Genomic DNA, 25,678 nt, shown 5'->3' with positions numbered 1-25,678 from the left:
CGAGTGAGTGGGTTATCGACATCGGCGTGTTTGTCATGTTACCTCTCACAGTCAGAATGTAGTTTAAGCAGTAGGCGTGGGCACGAGGCGCTGTATCCGGCGCTCGACGGTGTCAAGCTGCTTGCGGAGCGAGCGACGACGACCCTTCTTGCCTCGGCCGTGTTCGTTGTCGAGCGAGTCTTGCAGTGACTGCACGCGCGTGCGCAGGTCTTCCAGCGAGCCGGAGACCAAGGGCAGGTGCTCGTCGCAGAAGACGTCGTCGTCGGTCTCTCCGCGCGCTTTGGCGTCGGCGCGGCAGCCATCGCACAGCAGCACATGCATGCGGCAGTAGGCGCAGCGCGTGCCCGAGAGCGTGTCGTGCAGCACCTGGCAGCGCTCGCACTGGCCCGTGACCGACTTGTCCTCGGACGCCATGGTCACGCGCTGGTCGAAGACGAAGTTCTTGCCCTGGAACAGCCCGCCTCCGTCCGGGAAGCGCTCGAGGTAGCGGTGGATGCCGCCCTCGAGCTGGTAGACGTTGTCCAGCCCCAGGTGCTTGAGGTAGGCCGAGGCCTTCTCGCAGCGGATGCCGCCGGTGCAGTACATGAGCACTTTGCTCTTCTGCTGCAGCATCGGCAGCCCGTCCCGCACCCACTGCGGGAACTGTCCGAAGCGGCGAGTCTTGGGGTTCAGCGCGCCGGCGAAGTGGCCGACCTGGTACTCGTACGTGTTGCGTACGTCGATCAGCGCGATGGACTCCGGGTCGGCGTCCAGTTGCGCGGAGCGGAACTGCTCCGGAGTCAAGTGCTGGCCCCGCAGAGCCAAGTCGTACGCGTCGTCGGGTAGCTCCAGCGCCACGATCTCCGCCACCACGCGCACCTGCAGCTCCGGGAACGGCTCGACGCTAGAGGCGCTCGTCTTCCAGTCCACGTCGGCGAACTGCGGGCGCTGCTTCATGGCCTCGATGTAGCTCTGCACGCTGGCGCTGGAGCCGCCGAGCGTGCCGTTGATGCCCTCGAACGCGAGGCGCACGCGGCCGGTGAGCCCCAGCGACGAGCACAGCGCCTCGTGCGCCGCGGCGAAGGCGTCCAGCTCCTGCTGCGTCTCGCACAGACGCACGTACTTGTAGTAGAGCACCACGGCGTACGCGCCGCCGTCCTGCCCCATGGTGACTGTGACTACTCCTGCCGATTATCGAGTTGTGGCGCCTGGATGGGTGGCGCGCACAAGAGACAGGTTGGACTTCAAGGGGATCGTCAGACCATGGAGACGACGGAGACGGAGATCAAGTGGCGGCGCGAGCGGCGAGAGCTCTACGACAAGCTGGAGCGCAGTGCCGAGAACGGCTTGAACCGCGACGCCGTACTTGCGTCCAGGTAGAAGATAGGGGCTGTCTAGCCTAATGCTACAGCGGACTGGGGTGACGCTGTTTGTTGCTGTGTCAGGGATCTCTTCACCTTTGACGACTCGGGTCGAGCTGTTCCGAGGCAGTTCGCCTTCCAGCATGAGAGAGACGCGGTGACCGTGGTGTGTGCGGAGATTCCACGAGCTGCAGCGCAGCGATATGGTGGAATCACGCGAGAAGTTCTAACGGCGCTGCAAGGCGGGCCGAAAGAGAACTGCGAGGCTGCGGAGACGAAGGACGTGTACGTGGGCGACCAAGACATCATGCACGTGACGCTGTTCTACACGTCGCACCCGGACGACTTGGCGCCGCGAAAGGCTCAAGACGAGCGCAAGAGCGAGCGCCTCAGTCGCGAAATTTCGCTGCGGAGAGAGCTGGCGACCCAGTTCGAGCCTGTTCGCATGATCCCCGTCAAGGTGGTGTTGGCTGCCTCCGGGGCCGTCCTACTGCTCCTCCAATGTGTTGAAGGCGATGGCGACTCGACCAGTGGCGTCAAGCAGGGTGAGGAGTGCGCTACTGGCGGTCGAAAGCCGTTGAACGCTGGACGCCGCGCGGAGTTTAGCGTGGATCTGCTGCGCCAGGCCGCGCGGGATAAGCTGCCGTTCGTGTCTGAGAAGAGTCCGCGGGCCATTATCCACTCGACACTAGCACGCGTGTTGTCTCCCGATGCCTTCAATGAGACTGCGTTGACTCGTGTGCGTGAAGTCTGCCATCGCATCTCACAGCGACTGCGGAGCGCTGAGCCCAACGATGTGGATGCCTTCGTCGTGAGCAAGCTCTGGTACGTGGATGAAGCGCACTTCATCCGCCCCACGGGCACACCACCACGATCTCGCTGGGGCCGACAGAGGCAACTTAACTTGCACACGTCCATCAACGACAATGAAGCCAAGTCGCGACTACCGAGTGCAACATCTGTGTCGCACCCCAATCTTCATCTCTTACATCATTATCACACTTCAGTTTTCACCCCAAGCAGCAAATAAGATGAGCTCCTGGGCGGAGCAGGAAGCGCAGTGGCGCCAGCAGCGAGCCGAGCTCTACGAGGAGCTCTACGAGGGCGGCAAGAAGGCGCTCAACCGCGAGGGCGTGCGCAGGACGAGGTGCGTCGCATCAGCGCCATGCTACAATCTGTAAGATACGCAACTAACCCCGTTGCCCCCTTCATTCCGACAGGCAGAACTTCACGCCCGGCGCAACGCTCGAGTCCAAGCCGTACGTGTTCCCGAGCAAGAACGACGGCGTCGCGCTCATCTGCGCGCCGATCCCCGTCGAGATGGCACAGCGCTGTCACGCCATCGGCAAGCAGCTCACTGACCTGCTGCCGCGTGAGACCGAGACCAACAACGCTGTGGCCTGCGTCACGCGCCGCGAGCTCATGCACGTCACGCTGTTCCACACGTCGCACCCGGGCGACCTGGCCCCCAACGCCAAGCTGCGCTTCCCGCAGGACGTGGCGCAGCTCAATACCATGTGCACGCGCTTCGCACCGTTCCGCATGGCCCCCGTCAAGGTGCTCATGGCCTCCTCGGGTGCCATGATCATGCTGTTCCAGTGCCTGCCGGCCACAGAGAAGATCAGCGGAGTCGTGAACGAGCACGCAGAGTTCTCCGTCGACCACATCCGCCGCGTGGCGAAGGAGACCTTCTCGTACGCACCCAAGACGGACACGCGCGTGATCATCCACGCGACGCTAGGGCGCGTGCTCTCGCCCGACGTCAGCGAGCAGGACCTGGACCGCCTGCGTGCGCAGTGCGACGCGATCACGGCCGAGCTGGCGGTCGACCCGCAGCCAGCGCTCTTCGACAAGCTCTGGTTCGTGGAGGAGACCCACCACCTGTCTCCGCAGGGACCCAAGACGGACGTGCCGCTGTTTGGCGGCGTGCACGAGACGTCGTAGCATGCGGAAACGGAACTGGCAATGGACTGTCAAGCCCCGTTGTCCACGGCTGCCCGTACAGACAGAGCACACGCAACCTGCGAATTGAGTCAACAATGTGCAACTAGCGAAATGGGCCTTGCCCGGCGGTATTCGAGTTGTGTAGACCAGTATGGAGTCGCCTATTATTGCAGCCTACTGCCCACGCCGTCGGAGGCGCGGCATGCCCCAAAGCGCGCCGCACTCGGCAGCTTGCCGTGCAGGTCGGCTTCGACGTCGGGCGTCCCGTAATGATGTAGTCAGAAGCTTCAAATGTAGAGGTCTCAGTGGTGGCAGTCATTTCGATATGATGTGCTCAACACCACTCTTATGTACGGCCATCTTTATGTGCGCAACACGAGTCGAACAGCAGGGGAACAAAGTACGGTACCGACCCTGCGTTCACCGACCGACGTCGGGATCGACTCGACCGGAACATACTCAGCGCAAGATAGTGGTGGTCGGGAATCCGACCGGCCGCATAAGAGACGGCGCGCGGCCGGAAGCTCGCGGCTCGTTGGTCGAACTTCTTCGTCGTTCGATGGCTGGAGGCAACGGTGGCGTGCTGGCGGCTTGCTCGTGGGGGTATCGCGTGTGCATGAGTTGCTGCCTGTTGATGATGGAAGTGGCGAAGTGTGCTGCAGAGGGGGCTAAGCGAGGGAAAGCGGAACAACGTTCAATTAAGATGTTAACGGGTATGGACTGGGCACGAACGCCGACGATCGCCGTGGCGCGCGGCGGCTTTGCTGCGCGATAAACTAGGATCTGCTTGAACTGTGCGTATGGAGGAAGGGTGGATGTCTATGCCTGCTGCTGCTGGCGCCGCGCTACGACTTGTGCCACCAGCGCCGCGAGGTCCCGCAGCTGCGCGGACGCGTCGACGACTTGCGCCTCCATGCGTCTCACCGACTTTTTGAGCCCGTCCAGCTCGGCGCGGCGTAGCCGCTTGGCGGCCGCCAGCGCCTCCTCCATCTCCTCTTCGACCTCCAGCTCCGCCTCGAAGCTGCTGTCGCTCTCGTCTCCCGAGGTCTCGCCCGAGGTGGTGCAGCAGCTCTCAGCATTGTTGTCGCTGCGGCTTGTGTACTCCATTTCAGTGGCGCGCGAGGTGGTGGCGTCGCTGCGCCGGCGTTTGTGGCCGAGCACGCAGGGCTGCTGCGGCTGCACCGCCGAAAACGATGACGACTGGGAGTCCATGGGGCAGTAGTGCATTGATGTGGGTTGCTTGCGGGTTGCTTGGCTTGGTGTTCGGCTCGAGGCACTTCACGCACGAATCGACTTGAGCACTCTAATGCACAATGGGAACTGCGGTCAGCCTCGGGGCCGAGCTGAGCAGCGGACTTCGCCGGGCTTCCGGGCGGTTATAAAAAAATGCGCCGGGGCGAGCCGGGCGGTCGGTTTATGCAGGACCTGTTCACTTGAGGAAAGTATGCTCTACGATCCGCTCAGCAGCTGGTCGGTCGGTGGATCATGCCCCTGGATTTAACGACATGGGTGCTATTTGGGATATAAGGCTTGTGGGCGGATCAACCTCGCGATAGAGACGCCAGTTGACCTGTCTTTTCACCGTCCTTTTTGTGCCGGTCGTCTTCCCGGCTGCAATCATCTCGATCTCAGTATGTGATCGTATGCGCTCACCGGACATAGCCGCGGTCGGAAGTGGAGCTGTGGAGCTGACGGGCCTGGTCGGTCGGGAATGACTTGCGAATTGTATGCTGCCGACTGCGGCGACGCACACGAATTCGACGGCATTCCGGGCTGCGCCACACCAAGTGCACCCCACTTTGTTGCCCGCGCGAGTAGCGAAAGGCAACTTGCATTTGACCTGCCTCGGCATGACTGGCGTTGCCGGCGGCAGCAGCGCTTGGCTTGCTCCGCTCCGAGAATTATCGACATCTCACTTCGCTACTGTATCATGCAGATGCTCGCGGTGATGTATTCGCCTGCCGGGTAATTCCCAAAATACGGAGTGCTGGGGAAACTTTTGACATTTTCAACCTTTTGCGACCAAACACGGAGTTGTGGGAAAACTTATTCCCAAGACCAGCCTATAGAATCGTAGAGGTAGCCTTCACTGCAGAAAACACCAGAGACTCAAGAGCCCACACGCCGCTCCGGACGCGCCGCTGGGGAAGACGCTGGCAGTCGCCACCATCATGGACGGCACACCCTCCGGTGCCTTGCTGTCCACGACCGTGGTGCTGCAGTAGGAGGGCGTGGTGCGCTCGAACCTCGGCCCTGACACTGACACCAGGGACTCGCTGGACTGGCCTCCTGGGCGAGCTACTGGCCACCAATGGCTCGCTGCGCCCTTCCAAAACCTATATAAAACGGTTTGGTCATTGGGCGCCTTCCAAAACCTATATAAAACGGTTTGGTCATTGGGCGCCTTCCAAAACCTATATAAAACGGTTTGGTCATTAGGGGTAGGGGGGATTAAACCGGTCATTAAACGGAGCGATTAAACGGAATTGTTTGGAGGATCAAAAAAGTCTCCGTTCAAACAATTCGAAAATGGGTTTGGTCGTCCTTTTAATCACCCCCTTATTTGGCAACTCGATTAAAAAATATCTTAAAGAATGTATGGGTCCAAACAGCTCCCTCATTTAGAGATTTCGTTTGAATTGAAGTTGCGCGCGCGATCTTAGAGGGCTTTAAGGCGCGAAAGCGCGCGCGCTCGCACAGCCCACGCCTCATTTCGAATCTCGCCTCGTCGTGCCGAAGCCCCCGCCTGCTGCAAACGTGTACGTACACTGTATGAGTTGCTGTGGTTGTGCATGCCAGCTAAAAGATTGTTGATTCACTGCCTAGGCAACCATGCACCCGTCTCCCCCGAGCAAGCGCCGCCACGCGACAAGCTGTGCTCACGAGACTTTGAGTGCTCTCGTCTCCAAGCGCCGCAAGCTCAGGGCCGTGGCGTTCGACGCCGCTGCGAACCGCCATCAGCAGAGCCACGCAGCGAGGTCGCTGCTGATGTACCAGCCAACCCACTTCCTTTGGCCGTCGTTGCTGTCACGCCCATGGGACCACCGGCGGGACCTCGCGCCGGCGCGAAGGTCAAGAAGACCACGGTGCTGACGGTCGTCAAGACCGTGACGACCGTGAAGACTACTGTCACGACCCGAGTGTCGCCACGCGCGACACCCTCCGCCGAGGAGGAACTGTCCAGAGAGATCTCCGAGCACTCGGCCTCGTTGCCCTCCGGCGTAGGAGCCCCCGCTGCTTCTGACCACCAACGGTCAGCGTCGCCAAGGACGCGATCCGATCGGGTGGTGCTGCCCGAAGGCGTCAATGCGTCTGTGACGATGCAGGTGGCTCCACTTGCGGAGTTTCGGCTCTCCCCGCCTGCCTCGTCGGGTGATGGCCCCTTCAGTCCTCGTTCCAGCCAGAGCACTGAGACGGAACCATCGCCCCCGGTCACACCTGCGCGCTCAGCTTCGAGTCCAGATGCTGCATACTCGCCTGCGACGGCAAGTTCCCAAACCGCGACTCCCCCGTGGTCACCCCAAAGCCCCTTCCGGTCGCGCCTGCACAAACGTGCAGAGTTTCTTCCTGCTTGGTATACCGAGGCGGTCGCCTCCGACAGCGACGAACCCGAGACGGCGCCGCTCATCGGCTCCCCACTTCCAGCTGCACGCCCGTCGTTTACCGCCTCGCGCATGAGCTCCCCGGGCTTTACTGTTGTCGAAGGCGGTGCCGTGAACCCACCCCGCGACGAGTGGGAGCTCGAGACGTGGCCGGATGACGTACAGTTCACGTCAGCGCAGCTGAATCCGCGCCGCTGGAAGTTCCCAGCCGTCAGCGTGGGGGTGAGAGGGGGGCTTGGCTGTGGGTGCGAGGAGCGCTGCAAGGCAAGCAATTGCCTCAACGCTCGAAGCAGCAGATTCTGCACGGAGTACAACTGTACCTTCGCTGCCGAGTGCGGCAACGGGCTTCACGAAAGCCGCGCACTCGCAATTGGTCGCAACCTGCGCGCCGGAATGCGCGGCTTGGTGGCGCAAGCTGCGATTCCTGCTGAAGAATTCATCGGACAGTATTTTGGCCACATGGATGTGGTGTGGTAATACCACTTAAATTCTCTTCTACCAAAAGGTATTAGAGACACCAACAACACGCTAACCCGCAAAGGTAAGCGCTTATTGGATCAAAACCTGAAGACCAGGAACGATCCCTTACACCGGGTCGGTTGCAAGCGCCTCTGTGCACCTTAGGTTATCTTCGGTCAACCCAAAAACCTGTACCACTAGCCACGAGCTAAGGCTAGGATACTATGTAGCGCTTTCGCGCAACCCCACTGCAGTCCCTCAGAAAAGAAGGGTACCGGCGAGTTAGGCCTTATACAGGGGGACCAAGGTAAAACCTCGGTAGGTAGACTAATACACTCAGGGACACAAATATATACTGAACGATACTCTAATACCGTTCCTGCCTCTCCGGCCACGCCAACTCTTGGCGCTGCCAAGGAAACTCTCGGTCAATGCACGATAAGCTCCCCGACAGGCATCCACACGCAGCCGAGCGTGTCCAGGCACTACAATAAGCTAGCTACACTTACCGAAGTCGGACTTGACCCTTGTTGGCTTTGGGGGAAGACTGTCTTTTTATTACTGAGTTTTCTGAGGCCCTGGGGGCCTCGTTCTGGCCATCCTATGATGAGTCCTATGTCCCCATACAAATATCTAGTGTGAACGATCGCAATAAGGCGATTCCGGACACATCAAATGACGACCGCGGCTACACTAATAAGTGCGGCCGAAGTACGTAACTAAATGCATCTGTACCTAAAAGTGGGTAGCATGAAGCCTCGTTCGGGGTTCTATTAGGACCCGACGAGGCTTCGGCCACTGCCTGTCACTCGACCGAGGATAATGTCATCATCCAATCAGAAGTAGCCATCTCCGTCTCTCGCTTGACCTCGCCTTGATCGCCCCTTGATTGAACTTGATTGTCGAGCTGGCGGGTCAACAGCGTTGAAAACTGCCACTTTCCAATACCACGTGGACTTGTTCGGACCGCCCTGCAAGAACGGCCCAGTCAACGACGGCTACAGAATGCACCTACGGACCCGCACTACGGGCAACAAGTTCATCGGCATCGACGCCTTGAAAGTAGGCGGCAACCTCCGCTTCATGAACCACGCCTGCAATCCAAGTGCCCGGTTCCACGAAGTTCAAACGGGCCAGCGCCTGACGGTGGTCGCCGTCAGCATTCGTGATATCTACCCGGGCGAGGAGGTGACGGTCTCCTACGGCAACAAGTTGTGGTTTGTCTGTCGCTGCGGGTGGTCGGGGTGCCAGCATCGCCACCTGCAACACTTGCACCAGGACTCGGACTCTGCTTGAATCCACCTCCCGGGAGCGGCTTTAAGGCAGCTTTGCATTGAAAATTGTGTTCATGTTGTGTAATGAAATCTTTTGAAATTCGAAGCTTCCTGATTGACATACTGAACATCATACATACGACCCAGGACGCGATGGGTTCATTCGCCCCCTCGACGGCTTCGACACAAGCAACGACGGAGAGTATGGCGGTGGGTCTCGTACAGCTCGTTGTCTCCCTTCGATGCGTTCCTCTTTGGGTCTAACCTGCGTCGTATCTTACGTGTCTATCTACAGCGAGGCCGGCAGCAAGGATACCAGAACTACGGTGCTAACGAGGAGCTTCTCCTTTGCGACTTGGCCGCAAAAATCCTTCCGACTGGAAGGAACATGTGGATGACGCTAGCGGCCGAGTCCAATGGCTCCAGGGACCCTGCCTGGCGGGAACGCGACTTTGACTCACTGCGGAGAAAGTTTCGCAAGCTCTACGGGAAGGCCAAGCCCACGGGCGATCAGGGTGACCGCCTGACGCTCAAACAGCGAGCTATCCCCATGGCTCATGAGACTCAATATGAGATAGAGAAGAAGGGAGGGGCGCACACCTCGCACGACGGGCGCGACAACGGAGAGGACGACGAGAACCTCATGGATGAGGTCAACATGGCCCTCTTCGCGGACGAGGTGGGCAAGACCTTCAACGTGAAACCGAACTTGGTCTCGACCAAGGACGGTGGAGACAGCAACCGTGCTCGGATCGACAAGCAGCAGGAGGATGACGAGGAGGAGGTGGCGGAGGAGGACGACGAGTCGGTCTCCTCTGCCAACTCGGTCGACGACGAAAAAAGCTCGGAGGAGGGTACGTCCGAAGAGGCTGACGCCAACCAGCCTCGTGACCCCCCTCTTCCTCCCGTTCCCAAGCTTCGCGGCAACGATACGCGGCTTGCTGGGGTCGTGATAACCCAGCAGGGCCTCGTTCCGGTCGAGTTCGCTGCTGACTTCCAGCAGGCTGAGTCCAACCTTGGCGACGGAGAGGTGCGTGATGCGTAAGACGGCCAAACTACAGCTAATGGTGCACGGAGCGATCGAAGTGCGGCCTCTGCAACGACCATTGACGCTCGATCAACGCCAAAGGCGTTGGCGAGGCCCACGCCGGTGACACCGAGAGCTGTGAGCCGCCCGAAGCGCGACTGCCAACCTCTGGCTTCGGTGGCTTCGCCCGACGGGCCCACCCTAACGCGAAATTCGGATCGTGCTGCTTCCGATGCAGCAGAGGCCGAAAAACACAAACGGCTGCACAACACCAGTGATCGCCTAGGTGGGCGAGATCTACGAGTTCTTCGGGACAACTTTGAGGTAATGGGTGGGCGCGATCCAGGAGCTAAAGCCAAAAGCCCCGCGTCTGAGAGCTCGGTGACGACGACGTACGCTGCGTCGAAGAGAAACCAAGCCATGAAGCGCATGGATTCTATTGACAAAGAATTGAAAGAAGCAGAGGCTGCCCACGCTGCAATGGGATCGGAAATGAAGGAGCTACTGCTCTTCTTTCGCGAAGACGCCGATCGCAGAGCCGAAGCCGAGGGGAAGCGGCGACGAGAGGAACGCGACGAGCGGCGCGCAGAGGATAAACGAGAGCGAGATGAGCGAGAGCGGGTTTGTAGGGAAGAAGCTGCGCTTGTCGAAGCCAGACGCCAGCAAGACCGCGAGGATGCAAAACAACACCTTGAGGCCGTGGAAAAGAAAGAGGAAGCAGCTCGAGCGGAGCGTCGAGAAGAAGAGGCCGAGCGTCGCCGACAGTTCCAAGCCCGCCTTGAGCAAGACCGTGCCAAAGCGCGGCAGCGCCACGAGCAAATGATGCTACTGATCTCGACGATTCACAAGAACAAGTAGTATACAGCAATATGTGTGTGCAGGAAGGAAGACGTAGTGTATTCAAGTTGCATTATGCACATGAACAAACTCAACTCACTCTTGTGTATCTCCTATCGTCCTCGCCATGAATGAATGTGGTTCGTATCTCACTAATGCTGACGGCTCTCACTCTGTAGTTAGTAAGCCTGAAAATGTTGTCCAAACGCTGCTGCCGTTTGCTGCGGTCGTACGGCAACGGCATCAGCAGCCGATGGTAGACCTTCTCGATAGACCCCATACCCCACTCAGCACTCTGTCTAATCGACGTTATTGCCCCTGATAAAGCCTTCGCCGCCGCCCGAACAGAAGGCACCAGTCTACTTGCATCTCCGTCTTTCAGCGGGGTCATGATCCTGCCGATCATGTCACCACTGCAAGGGAAAGCACTGTCTGCTACAACCCCATATCGATCGTCAGGATTTAGTTCCGCCGACACCAGCTTCCGCCTGAACTCTAGGCTGGTATCGCCATCGTTCCAGGACCCTGGACAGTTATGTTTAGCCCACACGATGAGCCCGTCCGCTGAGAAGCATAGCGTGCCGGTGACGAACACGCCATGTAGCCAACCGTTGTACTGAGCATTCTGGATGTCTCTATCTTGAGGCTGCTGCACCTGTGAAGTAGAAGTATGATACGTAGATGGTAAGATCACGAATAATGATACAATACAATCACATCTTGACGAAAGTACCTTGTAGTTTTTCCCATCCAAAAAGCCCCATGTGAACTGCAGCATGGGTTGCTTTGCTGCCACTAGACGAGCTAAAGCTTTCTGCCTGGCGAACGTAGGCCATACAATCCGAGCGGGCGCAAACCCTCGGAGCACCGCTGTAAGAGCGTCTTCAGCTGCAGTTAGCACGCGGGTAAGCGTCGTCGGGGGGACGCCAAACATGAGCCACAGGCGCCCTCGATACTCACAGCCTACGTAGAAAGCTAAAAGCAAGCCCAACACCTGATGGTGGTGTTGGAGCTTTCGAGGCCGCCCCCCTTTCGAGTAGAAGATGGGAATCTCGTAATGAGGCGCAAAGCGAGATAGTAAAAGGTTGAACGAGGCCCTACATGTCAAGCAATAGCGGCAAACAACAGTTAGAAACCAACTACACACTTAAATGCTGCATGCCACCCTTACCGAGACAGGCTCGTCACATTTATCATATTCTCGTCGGTTCCTTTGAGCCAGGTGTCCATCCAAGAAGACTGCTCAGGCTCCTTTAGGCAGTCCAGGGTGATGTAATGGCGCATTCGGGTGAGCCGCTGCCACTCCCAGCGCCTGCGCTCGTCGTGCAGCCGGCGTCTCAAGTCTCGGAGCGTCTCGAGGGAGCGACGACGCGTCTGGGACGACGCACAGAGCATCAGCAGAAAGCTCGTATCCGGGCGAGACATTGTGCTGGAAGAAGCGAGAGAGAATGCGAGGGGGGCAAATGACTCGGTTGCTCGGAGAGGGTCGACGCGACGTTTCCCGCCGAGCGAGATCTTTACAATTAGAGATATTTTGTGAAAATTTGTCCATCTTCGGATTGTCTCCTTTCGACCTACATAATGAGATTAAGGTATTCATACTTCAAGCGGCAAAGGTCGCCGGATACAGATAACTTTTAATGGTGGTTTTGGCCTAGGTGTTTATCACCTTCGATTTGCAGACGTTTGGTCCGGCGAGTAATGCGCCTAGTCGGGTGATCAGAATTTTTTGATTAAACTTTTTTATCTAGGTTTTGGTAGGCGCCCATTGACAGTGGCATGGAGCTCACCAGCCGCTGGCTCGCAGTCACTGGAAGCGCACGACGGATCTTGTCCGCCTGATAACCAGCGTGCTGATGGCGAACTTGCATACACTGGCGGTGGGAATGTCGTGGTGTTGATGATGAGGCTGTCTGCTGCCAGTGGGTGGGCTCTTTTGCCGCAGTGTGCGGGCTTTCCGAAGCTGCCATCGCTTCAATTTGAGTCGAGGTCCCTCTGAAAAGAACGAGAGTCTGCTTGCAGCATAGGAAAAGACCCTGCATTTGCAGAGCCATTCAGCGGGAAAATGACAGAATCGGGCACTATTTCAAGAAAATTATTAAATTCTGCGCAAAATGACAAAATCTGGCACTCCTATTAATTTTTGACAATTTCTGAGCTCACTCACGGTGTTGCGGAGAAGCTAGAGCAATTACCCACGGTGTTGCGGAGAAGGTAGAGCAATTGTGTAGCACGCCGCTGAGCAGAAGCTGCTGCCGCGAAGAAGCCTGTCTGCGTGGAGCAGCTCGCAAACGTGAAGAAGCCCGCCAAAAAGTAGCAGCTCGCCAACGTAAAGAGGCTCACAGTGGAGTAGGGCCTGACCTCGTTGGTGCGGTAAGGATGGCATGCGGGTTATCGTCGTGGTGGCGCCGTGAAGGAGGCTATCATGCAAGGCACGTGTAGGTGAGGCGACACAACCGCCGTGAATCCTTCCCGCGCGAAAGCCGAGGTCATGGAGAAGACCGATGTGACTGAGACGATCAACGTCGCAGCGACCGCCGTCGTGGAGGATACCCTTGAGGGAGGTGCGTGATGGAGACAGGCATCATAGAGGAGACCGGCATCATGGGGGAGATCGACGTCGGGTCGGAGACTTAAGGGTGGAGATGTCCATGAGGAGATGTCTCGGTGACGAGCATCTCGCGCATGTGATGATGGCGGAGGAGCACGCGGTGGAGGAGTACGTCGTGCGCCATGGTGATCGTGCCCGTCAAGAAGGATCTGGCGCAACACATTGGATTATCTGGCCTAGATGACGGCCATGTAGAAGCGCAAGAAGTAGGCTTGCGTGAGAGAGAATATACATACATGACGAGTTAGTTACCGTATTGTACGTGAACAGTAGTGATGCGCCTCAACTTGTCCTCTCACGAGGAGAAGTATTGGGGTTTGTGATGAAATTAAGCCGGAAGAGTGTACGAAGCATATTCTTAGCAACGCCCTTAAGACTCCAGCAGAGTAACCTCGTTGCCTACATCTAACCAATGCCTAACTCCTCGAAGCCATCCCGCCCTGACATCTCCACTGTGTCCTGCATGATGACCTACTGCTAATGAAACTCTCCCTGCCGTAATCGGGCGAGGGCGCTCCTTCACAACGGTGAACCTCATCGCTTCTTTTAGATGGCAAGCTTCTTTGCCGCTGCATGTACGTCCCACACAGTACCGTGGGCGAGCTGTTATTGCACCGAGTGCCAGAAATTGTCAGTTTGCGCAGAATTTGGTAGTTTTCGCCCGATTCTGTCATTTCCCCGCCATCCAGCATTCTGGAATTTGCTGATAAGATGTCCTCGGCTCAGCAACGGAGGACACGGCTGCGACGTGCCCGTTACTATCGTATTCGAGCTGGTGAGCTCGCAGCAAACACCTTGTCGCCTAAGCCCTCCGCGAAAGCGCATGCGTGCTTGAGCCCAGGTAGAGCCGTGATACATCAAGCGGCAAGCAGCACATGACGAAAGGAGGGCCCAGATCCGACCAAGTTGAAGCCAGACGTCTTCTTGGTCGTTCGTGGACCTTCGAGTCGTGGCGTGCGCACCGTATCGCACGATGTGAAGAGCGACATCACGGCAGCCACGGCCCAGTCGATGGCATTGACTCGATGGTGTCGGTGACCACTTAGGTTTTGGCTTGGGAAGCCACGACAACAGCACTCGGTTTGAATGAGTCAAGCGTACTTATCATACACGTAGCAATTCTTATCGTGGCATGGTGCCTCCGCAGCCAGGCACAGGAGGCTATTTGTACAGCACAGCGAAAACCGATATCTTGATTTTTGTAAAGGATCATGGGCTTTGCTTCGCTGCGCTGCGCAAAGGCAGTCGCTGCGCTCCTGCGATAAAAAGATTCTCTCACCTGGCGAGTACAGTGCTCGGCTCGCTGGAATGCTCGGCGCTGGGCGGGCCCAGCGCCGAGCGGGAGGCCCGCCTCCGCAGATACCGCGCGGGTCTGCTATGGCCCATGCTGTACTAATAATACTGTAGACAGTTTCCCGCAGCCAGGCGATGACGGGCATGGGGCTGCAATCCTACCAATCATTCTTGTCGGCCAACTGGCCTCAACTCCTGCACAACCCGACGCTGCAAACGCCAAGTTTACAGCTCAAGCGGAGATCTCGCCTAGCTGTACGCCATACCACCGCAACAGCCAACTGTGGCTATTCTAGTGACGAGCTGTTAAGAAAGCATGGCGGTCGCGAGCCACCACGACGAGACCTAGATGTCCGATACCGAGTCCAGGACCTCGACTCGAGGCCGACACTCGTCGTCAAACGCTCAAGTGAAATCCTACGGTACGGAAATAGTGTGGCACACACACTCGTGTCAACATGCCGAAAGGTCGTGATCATGATCTCATTGTCATCGGAGCCGCTCATACCTCGGCGATGTCGGGCAGCGACGACGTGCTGTGCGTGGCGCTGCTGTTCTGCGCCACCTTCGGCGTGGGCTCCATGAGCTTCGGCTCCATCTTCGCGGCCGCGGGGCCCGTCCTGGCCGCCATGGCCGTCTACTTCATATCATCCTGCAATCTCCACGCAAGGTTCGCAAAATGACACGCTCCCCAAAACCAGATATGTAACGATACTATACCCAGACATACATCTAATCCCACTGCCGCTGCTGTGTGTGTGACTGATGCAGTGTCGCTGTGAGCAAGTCGCTCATGGTCGCCCCAGTGAACGTGCGGACCTTCAGTGATCTCGGCTTCTTCGCCTTCGGGGAGACCGGACGCCGCGTGGTGCTGCTGTCCGAGTGGGGGGCGTGCTTCCTGAGCCCCATCGCGTTCCTCATTCTAGGTGGCACCGTCCTCCTGCCTTGCCTGTTTGAAGGCACCGTTGCAGGGGAGGAGTGGAGCCCCACGCACTGGATCATCTTCATGAGTCTTGGTGTGCTGCCTGTGATCCTGATTCCGACGCTGAAAGCCGCCGCGCCGCTGGCATACATGGGTGGAATAGCGGCAGTGCTCGCTGACGCGATCTGCGTCGGCTACAGCCTCCAGAACATCCCGCCTTCGCCGCGGGAGACGCAGATCCAGACAGATAACGCCGTGCAGACTTTCGGCACCATCATGTTCGCCACGGGCACGGCCATTATCATCCCGCCCATCCAACGGCAGCACACGGACCCGGCCCGGCTAGCGAACTTGGTCTCGCTGACGCTCCTCTTCATCACGTCCATTTACATGCTCATCGGTGTCGTGACGTACTACCAGTTCGGCTGCACGGCACCGGCTACGCTGCTGGATCAACTACCGGAAGACAGCTCGGCGCGTAAACTTGCTTCAGCGCTGATGCTGCTTCACGTCACGATCGCGTTCCCCCTGCTGTTGAACCCCACGCTCTACGACATGGAGCGCTACATCCTTGGGAAGGACGCCGACCACGAGGTCCTCCAGAAGACGCTGAGTCTTCGAGCTGCTAAAGCTGCCGCTGGATCCGGACCAAGCAAACCGATTCTCGCTAACACTGGCGCCGTCGGCGCACTTGGCTCGCCTAAAGTCCCCACCATTCCTACCATCGAGGAAGAAGAAGGGTTCCTGTATGGCGGCAATACTCCGTACTTCCAAGCGACGTCGCCGCCTCCGAGTGATAATGGTGACCATGGGCACATAAGCGAGGCGTACACCGCCTCTGATCGCCTCTGCAGCGGCTTGATCCGTACGATCACGGTGTGGCTGCAGGCCTTCCTAGCGATCATGTTTCAAGCGTCTTTCATGGATATCTTGAGTTTCATTGGGGCCACAACGGTGACGGTCTCATGCATGATCATGCCGTGCCTGTGCTACCTGCGCGTGCACCCGATCGCCACGAACACCTTCAGAGGCAAGTGCGACCGCTTCGTGTGCCACTTGACCATCGTCAGCAGCCTGGTGCTAGGCATTTACTGTGCGGCCATCGCTATGGGCAACATCAGTCGCGATCTGGAGCACTTCCGCTTGTTCCAGGCCGCCGAAACTAACATGGCTGCGAACGCCACGCTCGCCGACGAATACCCCTACTGCCACGAAGGCGAGAGGAACTAGGCAACAGCCAACAGCCAACAACAAATCGAATGTGCTCTCTTGTTCAACTGTCGACCTATCCTAGTCTGCTACGGGATGCACGCGTATATCGCTGCCCGAGTTCTGTCTACCTCCCGTGCGATAGCGACCGCTGAGTCCTGTGAGCGCGATACCCGTATTGTTGCCGGAGAAGACGCTAGTGCCGACGGTCTGGCTGAGCCATTTAAGGACCTGCTCCACGTTCTCCCCCGTCAACGCGCTGGTCTTGAGGATCTGCACGGGGCCGCAGTCAGGCTCGACCATAAGACGATCTAAGCACAAATACGTGCGCAGAATGTTGTCGTCTACTACAAACCCAGCGTCAATTTGGTTGACCAGCAGCAGTTTGGGCTTGCGCCGCATTTCCTCCACACTAAGCACAGAGAAGAACTCGACCGCAGCGGCAGCTAGCTGCGTGGGGTTGCTAGCGTCGATCAGGAAAAACCAGAAGTGGCAGGACTCGAAGTAGGACGGCCACATGGGCAGCAGCTGGCCGCCCACTTCGCGCAGCGTGCAGGTCCTCCCTCCATCAAGCGGCAGCGTCCAGTGCTCGACCCCCACGCTCGGCTGCGTGTTGGCGTCGACGGCGTAGTCTCCGTCCTTGGCGCCGAAACTCCCGTCATCGTCGTTGTTGCTGCTGCCTCCGCCGCAGGGGTGCGTTGCGAAGGCCACGAGGCGCTCCAGCACCGTCTTCTGCTTGCGCACGACCTGCGCCGTGAGCTGCCGCAGCAGCAGCGTCTTGCCCGCGCCGTCCAGTCCGAGCACGAGTCCTGTCCGCATTTTTCGTTCGCAGCCACCGTCTTGTCTTAGAATAGAGTTGATCGGCTCAAATACTCAACAAACTCAATGCCAACGGATTTGCCCCCAAGAATACGACCCAGGTGGAACTCGGCGGTGCCAGGGCGATAGCAGGCGGGTCAAAAGTGACGAAACATGCAGACGAGCCTCAAGCGGGGCCTTCAGCTTTCAGTGCCACGCCGAAATGGGACATCGCGAGCCCTCCCGCGCATAGGACCTCCTCGCTTACATGTACATGTACCAAGTTGAAGTCAACTTCAACTTGTTTTGTGTCGTCGGAAGGTCGCCCGAGCTGCGTGTATTAATAGCGTTCTTCGAGCAACCTCCGTCCTCCCCGTCTCTCGTCGCGCATTGAGATGGTGCGCGTTCGATTGCAATGCGTTCGAAGCTCGGGTGGGTCTCCGGTCTGGGAGCGAGTCACGCTGCGAGTGTTGTCGTCGTTGCTGTGTTGCCAGCAACAGACTGTTGGGCTGTTGAGCTGATGCTGTCGGCAAAGTTGCCTCGAAAGTGGGCCGAGCTTGCCTGGGATTTGCCGGTCGGAGCTCGTAGTGATCCCGAGCTGCATCTCAATCCAGGCTGCTGCGGGCGATAACGGCAAGGCGTCTTCGTTGTGAGCTGAGGAGCTAGGAGAATTTTGGTGCAGTGGATTCTGCAGATGATCGACCTTGCGTGCATGCTTGCGAACGCCCGACCAAAGCGACCAAAGTTTGGTCCAAAGCAGCGCGACGACGCCTTGACACAACAATCGTGCGGGTGGTCCGCCCTCGCTCGGCCCATCGCGAGTCCCGTTCTCGTCTGCATTGCGCAAGTCTCATCTGCACGTGGTGGGACCGACCGCGGTCTTCCGGTGGAGAGAGGCAAGGCACACTTCAACGCCGCCGTTGACTTCAGCTTGCCACCGCTGCGACCTTGATGATCTGTTGGTGTCAATACTCGTTATTGCGGTCGCGAACACCGCGCAACGATAGCCCCGTGCTCTTCCCATGGGGAAAGCCTTTCGCTAGGAGGGTAAATAGGAAGGCGGCGCCGTCCGATGGTGTGCATGCACGACAACTTGTGAATACGGAGCCCCGCGGCTATCCATGGCGAGGGGCTCTTCAATGCGGAGTCCCGTCGTAGGGCCTCTCGATGCATCTCCGTAAGCCTTGCGAGGCCACGCGCGTCGCGAGTCACGACCAAGAGAAGAAAGAGCGAAAGTCGTCGCCTTGGGAAGGCCGAGCCAGTGGCTCAGCCACTGCCCTTCAGCCGCTGAAGCGATTCAGCGCTGAAGCGCTGAATCAGCGCCGTCAGAGCCATAACTTACCCGCAAACATAAGACAGCGCCTCGCCCCATTGTAACTATTTTGCACAGCTCTCGCCGTTTTTGGGTATCTCGTCAGTAAGCAATCACCCCCAAAATGGGCCCAAATTTCGAGGCAACGTGCTGTTGCTCAGGTCGCTGCCAACGCCGCTCTACAAGATGTGAAGCCGCCTTACGCGCTACCAAAGACATTCTACGCTTTGAGAGGAAAAATGCGCTCCTGGTATGGCCAGAGGGCTGGCTCGCTGGCACCCCGAAATGTCCAGCAGGCAACAAGTTCGAATGATATTAGTCTTGAATTATATGAGCCCCGTCCGTCTCGAAGGACGAGATACGGAAGTGTGAGAGTACCGCAACGAGCTGGCGTCTTTGTCTTAGGCCCCGCCGCCGAAATAACAGAACAAACCGTTTTGTTGTTTACCAAACCGAAGTTACCAATGTAGTTGCTCATTTCGAGCTCAATTCTGAAGTCAATGTCAATATATTTTTTTAAAAATCAGCGAGATCCAGCATAAAGAAGACGACACCAACCTGGACAGCTTTTATAAATGGCGCTGAACATGGCAAAGTTATGAAGCTGCGGTTAATCGTCGTCTCGATGCTGGTTCCGATCTTGATTGCAGGACTTGTAACGTTAGATACAGTAAGTTTACTGTTCCATTTCCGACGAAAAATGGGACCGATTTGGCCCGTTGCTAACGCGGGGCTCTATCACCGCTGGCCAGCCTTTCCCGCCGACAATGCAACAAAGGGCCCCTCCCCTTGTCGCCGTCGCGCTGGCACTCACAGTCCGACTCGAGCGCGAGCGCAGCAGCACTAGCAACAGCGCGCGCGGTCGAGGTCCCCCCACTTTCCGCCCCCGAGGAGAGTACGCGTGCGCGCAGGAAGGAGGCAGCGCCTGACCGAGGGCTCGCCGCAGCAACACAAGCCAAGGCAGATCAGGGCGACTTTTGACAGGTTTCTATTGCGTCCACTGAGTGGATCCGCCCATGGTGAACTACGGCTCGTTATACCGGCCGCGGCACCGGCAGCACAAGGCGTCGTCCACCACGTCGCGCCCGAGCGACACACCGTCCGCCGTGTCCTCCGCCGTGCAGACGCCGGTCGCGGCGGCCCAGCAGGACGGCGGCATGCAGCACTGGGCCGCCAGCAGCGGGCGCTCCAACTTCAGCGCGGCCAGCGCCGCCACGACCAACACCACGGACAGCGTCACGCCCGACGCGTACCTGCACTTCAGCGACGTGCAGCAGGACGCGCTGCTGCTGGACGCGCGCGCCAACGCCGCCGCGCTGCTGGTGGACGCCGTGGCGGACGCCGACAAGTGGCAGTTCGTCACGGCGCGCGGCCAGCTCCGCGTGTACGAGCTGCGCGCGGACGCCGTGGAGCGCGTGTCCAGCATGACGCCCGCCGACCCGGCGCAGCTGCCGCACAACATGCACACGATGCTGGCCACCACGCGCGTGCGCGCGTCGCTCGACGACTTCATGCGGCTGCTGGCGTCCCCCAAGCGCGACACGTTCCAGAACGTGCAGGCGGCGCTGTTCGAGGAGCGCGTGCAGCTGGCTGACGTGTTCACGAGCTTCGGCAGCCTGCCGAGCGGCCGCGTGGGCCGCAGCTCGTCCACGTCGTCGTCCGTGAGCTCCAGCTCGCGCTCGTCGCAGAGCGGCGCCGAGACGGAGCAGTACGCGGTCAAGTACGTGTCCATCAAGGGCCGCACGGCGCGCACCAACTCGGGCGCGTCGCTCAACGGTGGCGCGTCCGCCAACGCGCTCAAGTTCGGCGGCAAGAACCGCCACCGCGAGCGTCAGGCCGCGCGACTGCAGAGCAGCAAGGGCCGTAACGGTGCCGAGAGCGCGCAGGAGGAGGGGCTCACGCTCTGCCTGGCTGAGTACGCCACCATCCGACGCGCGCACATCCGCGGCCCCATGGCGCACAACCAGGCGCAGGACTTCGAGGACCAGCGCGTCGGCATCATCTCGCACCACTCGATCGAGGACCCGGCGGTCACGAGATACTGCAAGCCCATCGTGACGTCGTCCGCTGGCGCGTCCAAGTCGTCGTCTTCTCAGCAGGCCAACTTCGCGCTCACGGCGCGCGCGCTCGTGCAGTTCTCGGGTATTGTCGTGTACCCTGTGGCGTCGTCCGTGGCGGGCGACAACGTGTTGGAAATGCTCATCAAGTTTAGCTGCTACGACGCCAACGGCGTCACATCCGCGCGACGGCAGAACATGCTGGCCTACCTCACCGCCTTCCAGCAGCTGGACACGGCGCTGCTGGTCATGCGGCTACGCGAGTCGCCCTACCTGACGTCCGAGAACTGGGTCAAGTCCCGGAAGAGCTGCTGCGTGTGCCAGGGCAAGTTCACCATGTCGAGACGGAAGCACCACTGCCGCCTATGTGGCGACGTCGCGTGCTCCAAGTGCTCGGAGATCCACCAGATCAAGCTGGGCAAGGCCGGCAAGTGTCCGTTCCGCATCTGCGTCAACTGTCAGCACGGAGTGGATGACAACCAGAGGCTCAGCAGGGGGCGCGTGACCCAGGGTCAGGGAGCAGTGCAGCCACCGAAGACCCCCGTGGGCGGGATCAATGCGCTCAGACGGCGACTGGGCAGTGGCCACGCGCCAGCGCGCGGCCCAGAGGAGGACGACGAGTACAACCGACCACCTTCGACGAACTCGAGCAGCGGTGACAGCTCGGACTTTTACGACTCGCGGGGGCTGCTGTCGTCCCATGCGTCAACAGGTGGAGGAGACCGGACGCTGTCGAGCATGTCTGGCAGCACGGTGAGCAGCTTCAACAGCAGTCGCGGCCTGGGAGCGTTCGGCAAGAGCGGCAGCTCCAAGACGCTGAGCATCAGTGGCAGCAGCTTGGGCGGCAGCTTCTACAAGCAGAGCAACGCGAGCAACGCCACAACCATGAGCAGCTCCCGCGGCAGCCGCTTCGACTATGAGAGTGAAAATGATGTGGAGGGCAACGATGTTGAAGGCCTCGAGGACAGGGATTCCGAGAAGGTAGTGGAGGCCGTTCGAGAGATGCCTCGTGAGGTGGAGAAGGAGCCCGAAGCCGACCAGGAGCCTGCACTCGCCGTCGACATTGACTCAATTGAGGCGACCGAAGTGGATTCCGTGTGCTCGTCGTCGCCTTCTTCTCCTAGCAGCGTCGTGATGCAAAGCGACCAGTTCTACAAGCGGTTCTCGGAGCTGTCGCTCATGGACTTCCACGACTCAGAGTTCGACCTGTCGCTGAAGGGTGGCCTGCCTGCAGCTGGAGGTCGCTTCACAACCTTCGACTTCCACGACTCGGAAGCCGACGCCGACTCCGACCGCGAGGACCTTGGCGGCATCGGTGAAGAGGAGGATGAAGACGGAGAAGAGGATGAAGAGGACATCTGCGACTTTGACCTGCGTGAGCTGGACGAGGCCGACGAGGATGACGGCATGGAGTTCCACGACTCGAACGTCGGTCTCGACTTCAAGCTGCAGGATCTGAACTTGCAGGACTACCAGGGTCTCGACGAGCTGGAGGAGGGCGACGAAGACTTCGACGAGGAAGTCGTGGAGGAGATCCACACGGACATGGTGCTGGCTAGGTCTCGTGTGGGCACGTCTCTGGACGAGGAGCGAGCTGTCCGACTCGCCGAGTACGGCATTATGGACTCGGCCAAGGAGCACATTTACGACCTGGTGGCCAAGCAGGCGGCCCAACACACGAGCTGCTCGGTGGCCACCATAAGTTTCGTGGACGCGCGGCGCGAATTCATCAAGTCGAGCTTCGGAGTGGCTGCTACGCGTGACATGAGCGAGATCCCCATTTCGCACTCGCTCACAGCGGAGATCATGCGGCGCTTCCCCGCTCGAAAGCCTCTGGATGTCAGTGATGACGATGAAGACGATGGCGAGGTGGTGACGGTGATGAACGCGCTTCAAGACGACATGTTGGCCACTAATTTATTCGTGACGGAGGCGCCCAACGTGCGCTTCATTATGGCCGTGCCGTTCCGCGCGCGCGATGGCATCGTGCTGGGCGCTCTCATTGTCGCGGACTCGAAGCCGCGCAGCTCGGTGCCCGCACGACAGCGCTCCCAGCTCAAGGACCTGGCCGAGCAGGTCAGCGCCTTGCTCGAGGACCTGTGGACGCGCACCCAGGAGCGCGCACAGCTCGCCAGCTCCCAGACCGGCCAGCTCCACGACCAACTCGTGGATCTGCTGTCGCAGTCGTACACCACCGGCCTGCAGATGCAGCAGAACGAGCAAAAGATCAAGGAGCAGTCCACGTCCAGCTTGTCGTCGTCCATGCACAAGCCCCAGTCCTCCGCGCCCAACACGTCGATGTCCGCACACCAGCCGCAGTACGCCAAGGACTTCCGCCACATGCAAAGCGTCGAGTTATGAGTGAGTTAGTTCCCAGTCCTAGTACCCCCTTGACGGCAGCCCAGCATAGATTTCGGGTCTGCCGTACCTACGAACGTTCCCGCGGCCGGAAGAGCGAGGCGTTGGGGGTGATTGCAACCCCAGACGCCGACTTCCGAGCACCGAGGAGAATAGCGAGCGGCAAACGAAGCCGTGTCTCTGAGCCCGCTATTATTTTATGTAAGCACCAGAAGCACCCGCTGCAACAGAAGGAATACAGCACCTAATTATCACTAACGTCTCGCCTTACGGGTAGTAGTATTGTTTTAGTTAACGTTGCGAAGAGCGGTTGCCCCCTCCCTTAGTCTGTACGTGTTCAAGAACTCCTGCAGCATGGCTCCGTACCGAATGTTTCTCCTCTTGCTCAGGTCCAGCGCCGCGAGGATCTTCTCGGTGCTGTACTGGTTCCACCTCTCGAACATCTCGCGCTTGAACGCGACGTCTGTCAACATGCGGTCGAGGTCCGCCTTGGCGAAGTCGTTCACCTTGGCAACGTTGCTCTTGTTCAGCTTGGCGAGGCTCTGGAAGAGGGTCTTCAGGCCCCACGCCCTCTCTTCGTCGTTAGCTCCACTGGCGGTTGCAGTGTTGCTGGTCTCTTAAGTGCGCAGGAGCCTGTTGCCGTTGTTCAGATCGAAGGCGTTGCAGCTTGAAAGGAGACGGCAACCGCCAGCAGTACGAGACTCAGACGCATACTTGTATAGCACCATTGCAGCGATCGAGGCTTGCCCAAACTTTGGGAGGAGAAATGCAAAGTGAGTGAGTGAGGTGCCGGCGCAAACATTTCAAATCGGATCATGTGATTTCGAAGTGATAGCAGGCGTCTCTTGCGATTTGAATCCGAGTCAGTTTGCTGCGTTTCCTGCGCGGGCGACTGGTCTAGCGCGACTCGAGACCTTCTTGGTGCTGCACGACCAGATTGTCTGGAGGACTTGCACCTCGTGGTAATGGCAGACGATGACAGACTTAGAGCATCACAATCCTAGGCCACGAATTAGTTATCATTTTTGCGCTATTCCTATTAAAATACATACAGTACACAGTACGGTACGTACTTCAAAATGCGGTGGGAAACAAAGTCTCATCTAATACTTCGAAGTAATACGTAAAGCCAGTTACGATTGTGTTGCTCAAGATACAGTAGATAGATCCAATTCTGTAATACTGCCGCTTTGAGAAAACCAAATTCTTCAACTAAGTTATGGAATTTTAACATGACCATATTTATTCAAAAGTGAAAAATTACAACATACATATAGGTTCTACATTTTAGAAGTGTCGTTCCGAAGACTCCGTCTTACCGCGGCGTAAGAAAAATTAAAAGGTGAACGTACAGCAGCGGCAAAAACTCTGATGTCGGGTCAATTGACGAGAACTGAAGATGACTTGACGATGGGTACCAAACATGTACATACCAAAAAAAAATCTGCAAAAAGGAGTTGGTGTGAGGTCTTCTTTAAAAAAAATGAAGTTCATGCCTTCTTGACAATAAAATGTATTATGCAGAAATATGATCATTTTCATGGGCTTGTAATGCCTCCTTAGGAAGTTTGACTTCACGATTTTCTACGGACTGTTGTTGATTCTATTTTTTTTAAGAAAAGGAAAACACCGAAAATGCTGCAAGGAGAGTTAGCTAACGTCGTGTCAAATCTGCTCCCGTTGAAGCGGAACTGGGCCCTGCATCCGCTCGGTCAAAACTCCAATGAGGATAAGGAGGTGTCGCGCTTTTCTGACTCGAAATTGTTACAGTAAGAATCGCTGCACAACACGGCATTTTAGTAAAAAAAATGCCAGCAGAATTTGCGTGAAATCTGAATCGTTTTCAGTTAGTTTTATGGAAATATTATTCTTATTGCCGTTTGTATTACTTTCTGATCGAGAAGTCGACTTTGGTTCAAAATGTATCAGAAAACTATATAAAAGAAAAAAAATAAGTGTGTCGAAGATATCCGTTTATTGACGGTCCAAACAAGAATAAATGGTGTACCCACTACTTTTGGTTTTGCGAGCAGGAAGTGGCGTCAATATTCCGTTTCTCTTTGCAGCGTCCATACATGTACTATGATATTATCATACTACTTCTACGAAGTACAAACATTTCTTAAAACCTCCTAGGTAAAATAAAAACTTCAGTAGCAGCAATACCAACGATTGACTAAAACCGAAGACCTAACTGCTGCAACTAGACCACTGCAGAAATTAGGCAAGGAAAACGCAGTCGTTGCCACCCAATGTAACTTTACCAACGGGTCTCGGTTACTTTTTGAGCATCATTGTTGATGCGTGGGGCGGTATTTGTGTACTTTGATCGTAATCATCCATACTCGAGACAAACCCAGCAATGGGTCGATTGTACCAGCTGATACCGTGGCAAGCCTGATCTTTTGTTCTGACTTCGCTTTTTCAGATGAGTGTTGTTGCACGTGGCAACGTAGGACATGATCGAGATCTGCGGTGGAGCAACACAGAAAGCTTACAACAACTCGTTGACCCTTTAATGCACTACATGTACACATCTTGAGTCATCTTCTGTCCAAACCCAGGCTTCCTAAGCCAACAATGGAAGTACTTCGAAATGTTTAGTAAGATCGCCGGATTCCACTGAAGACTCCAG

The 25,678-nt window shown here is 57.6% G+C and overlaps 12 protein-coding genes across 12 annotated transcripts; 6 read left to right on the top strand and 6 right to left on the bottom strand.

Annotated features, from left to right (window-relative positions):
• Positions 1-5: 5 nt before the first annotated feature.
• PHYSODRAFT_353304 (hypothetical protein) lies at positions 6-1,146 on the bottom strand (the record flags this gene model as incomplete). The annotated part of the gene is made up of 1 exon (XM_009541675.1): positions 6-1,146. One exon carries the CDS (start codon positions 1,144-1,146, stop codon positions 64-66), a length of 1,083 nt encoding a protein of 360 aa, XP_009539970.1. The 3' UTR covers positions 6-63.
• Positions 1,147-2,371: 1,225 nt separating this feature from the next.
• Positions 2,372-3,378, top strand: PHYSODRAFT_566822 (hypothetical protein; the record flags this gene model as incomplete). Its single annotated transcript, XM_009541674.1, has 2 exons — positions 2,372-2,487; positions 2,561-3,378. The coding sequence occupies 2 exons, from the start codon at positions 2,372-2,374 to the stop codon at positions 3,282-3,284; spliced, it is 840 nt and encodes a 279-aa protein (XP_009539969.1). The 3' UTR covers positions 3,285-3,378.
• Positions 3,379-4,103: 725 nt separating this feature from the next.
• On the bottom strand, positions 4,104-4,511 carry PHYSODRAFT_249972 (hypothetical protein; the record flags this gene model as incomplete). The annotated part of the gene is made up of 1 exon (XM_009541673.1): positions 4,104-4,511. One exon carries the CDS (start codon positions 4,509-4,511, stop codon positions 4,104-4,106), a length of 408 nt encoding a protein of 135 aa, XP_009539968.1.
• Positions 4,512-7,279: 2,768 nt separating this feature from the next.
• On the top strand, positions 7,280-8,641 carry PHYSODRAFT_536124 (hypothetical protein; the record flags this gene model as incomplete). Its single annotated transcript, XM_009541672.1, has 2 exons — positions 7,280-7,351; positions 8,324-8,641. 2 exons carry the CDS (start codon positions 7,280-7,282, stop codon positions 8,639-8,641), a joined length of 390 nt encoding a protein of 129 aa, XP_009539967.1.
• Positions 8,642-9,007: 366 nt separating this feature from the next.
• Positions 9,008-9,664, top strand: PHYSODRAFT_308195 (hypothetical protein; the record flags this gene model as incomplete). The annotated part of the gene is made up of 1 exon (XM_009541671.1): positions 9,008-9,664. The coding sequence occupies one exon, from the start codon at positions 9,008-9,010 to the stop codon at positions 9,662-9,664; it is 657 nt and encodes a 218-aa protein (XP_009539966.1).
• Positions 9,665-10,574: 910 nt separating this feature from the next.
• Positions 10,575-11,417, bottom strand: PHYSODRAFT_536076 (hypothetical protein; the record flags this gene model as incomplete). The annotated part of the gene is made up of 2 exons (XM_009541670.1): positions 10,575-11,138; positions 11,217-11,417. The coding sequence occupies 2 exons, from the start codon at positions 11,415-11,417 to the stop codon at positions 10,575-10,577; spliced, it is 765 nt and encodes a 254-aa protein (XP_009539965.1).
• Positions 11,418-11,459: 42 nt separating this feature from the next.
• On the bottom strand, positions 11,460-11,908 carry PHYSODRAFT_536041 (hypothetical protein; the record flags this gene model as incomplete). Its single annotated transcript, XM_009541669.1, has 2 exons — positions 11,460-11,580; positions 11,655-11,908. Coding segments are annotated over 2 exons (375 nt in total), but the record flags the coding sequence as incomplete, so codon positions are not given.
• A 2,994-nt stretch (positions 11,909-14,902) lies between these two features.
• PHYSODRAFT_536086 (hypothetical protein) lies at positions 14,903-16,539 on the top strand (the record flags this gene model as incomplete). Its single annotated transcript, XM_009541668.1, has 2 exons — positions 14,903-15,057; positions 15,159-16,539. 2 exons carry the CDS (start codon positions 14,903-14,905, stop codon positions 16,537-16,539), a joined length of 1,536 nt encoding a protein of 511 aa, XP_009539963.1.
• Positions 16,540-16,599: 60 nt separating this feature from the next.
• Positions 16,600-17,337, bottom strand: PHYSODRAFT_536135 (hypothetical protein; the record flags this gene model as incomplete). The annotated part of the gene is made up of 2 exons (XM_009541667.1): positions 16,600-17,157; positions 17,230-17,337. The coding sequence occupies 2 exons, from the start codon at positions 17,335-17,337 to the stop codon at positions 16,600-16,602; spliced, it is 666 nt and encodes a 221-aa protein (XP_009539962.1).
• Positions 17,338-19,644: 2,307 nt separating this feature from the next.
• PHYSODRAFT_454561 (hypothetical protein) lies at positions 19,645-21,711 on the top strand (the record flags this gene model as incomplete). The annotated part of the gene is made up of 1 exon (XM_009541666.1): positions 19,645-21,711. A coding segment is annotated over one exon (2,067 nt), but the record flags the coding sequence as incomplete, so codon positions are not given.
• Positions 21,712-22,638: 927 nt separating this feature from the next.
• Positions 22,639-23,046, top strand: PHYSODRAFT_536123 (hypothetical protein; the record flags this gene model as incomplete). The annotated part of the gene is made up of 1 exon (XM_009541665.1): positions 22,639-23,046. One exon carries the CDS (start codon positions 22,639-22,641, stop codon positions 23,044-23,046), a length of 408 nt encoding a protein of 135 aa, XP_009539960.1.
• Positions 23,047-23,330: 284 nt separating this feature from the next.
• On the bottom strand, positions 23,331-23,771 carry PHYSODRAFT_249962 (hypothetical protein; the record flags this gene model as incomplete). Its single annotated transcript, XM_009541664.1, has 2 exons — positions 23,331-23,634; positions 23,758-23,771. 2 exons carry the CDS (start codon positions 23,769-23,771, stop codon positions 23,331-23,333), a joined length of 318 nt encoding a protein of 105 aa, XP_009539959.1.
• Positions 23,772-25,678: the final 1,907 nt, after the last annotated feature.

Source organism: Phytophthora sojae (genome assembly GCF_000149755.1).
Source record: "Phytophthora sojae unplaced genomic scaffold PHYSOscaffold_28, whole genome shotgun sequence".
NCBI classification, from domain to species: domain Eukaryota; phylum Oomycota; class Peronosporomycetes; order Peronosporales; family Peronosporaceae; genus Phytophthora; species Phytophthora sojae.
The sequence above is the reverse complement of the archived record's forward strand: the minus strand, read 5'-3'. Positions and strand labels throughout refer to the sequence as shown.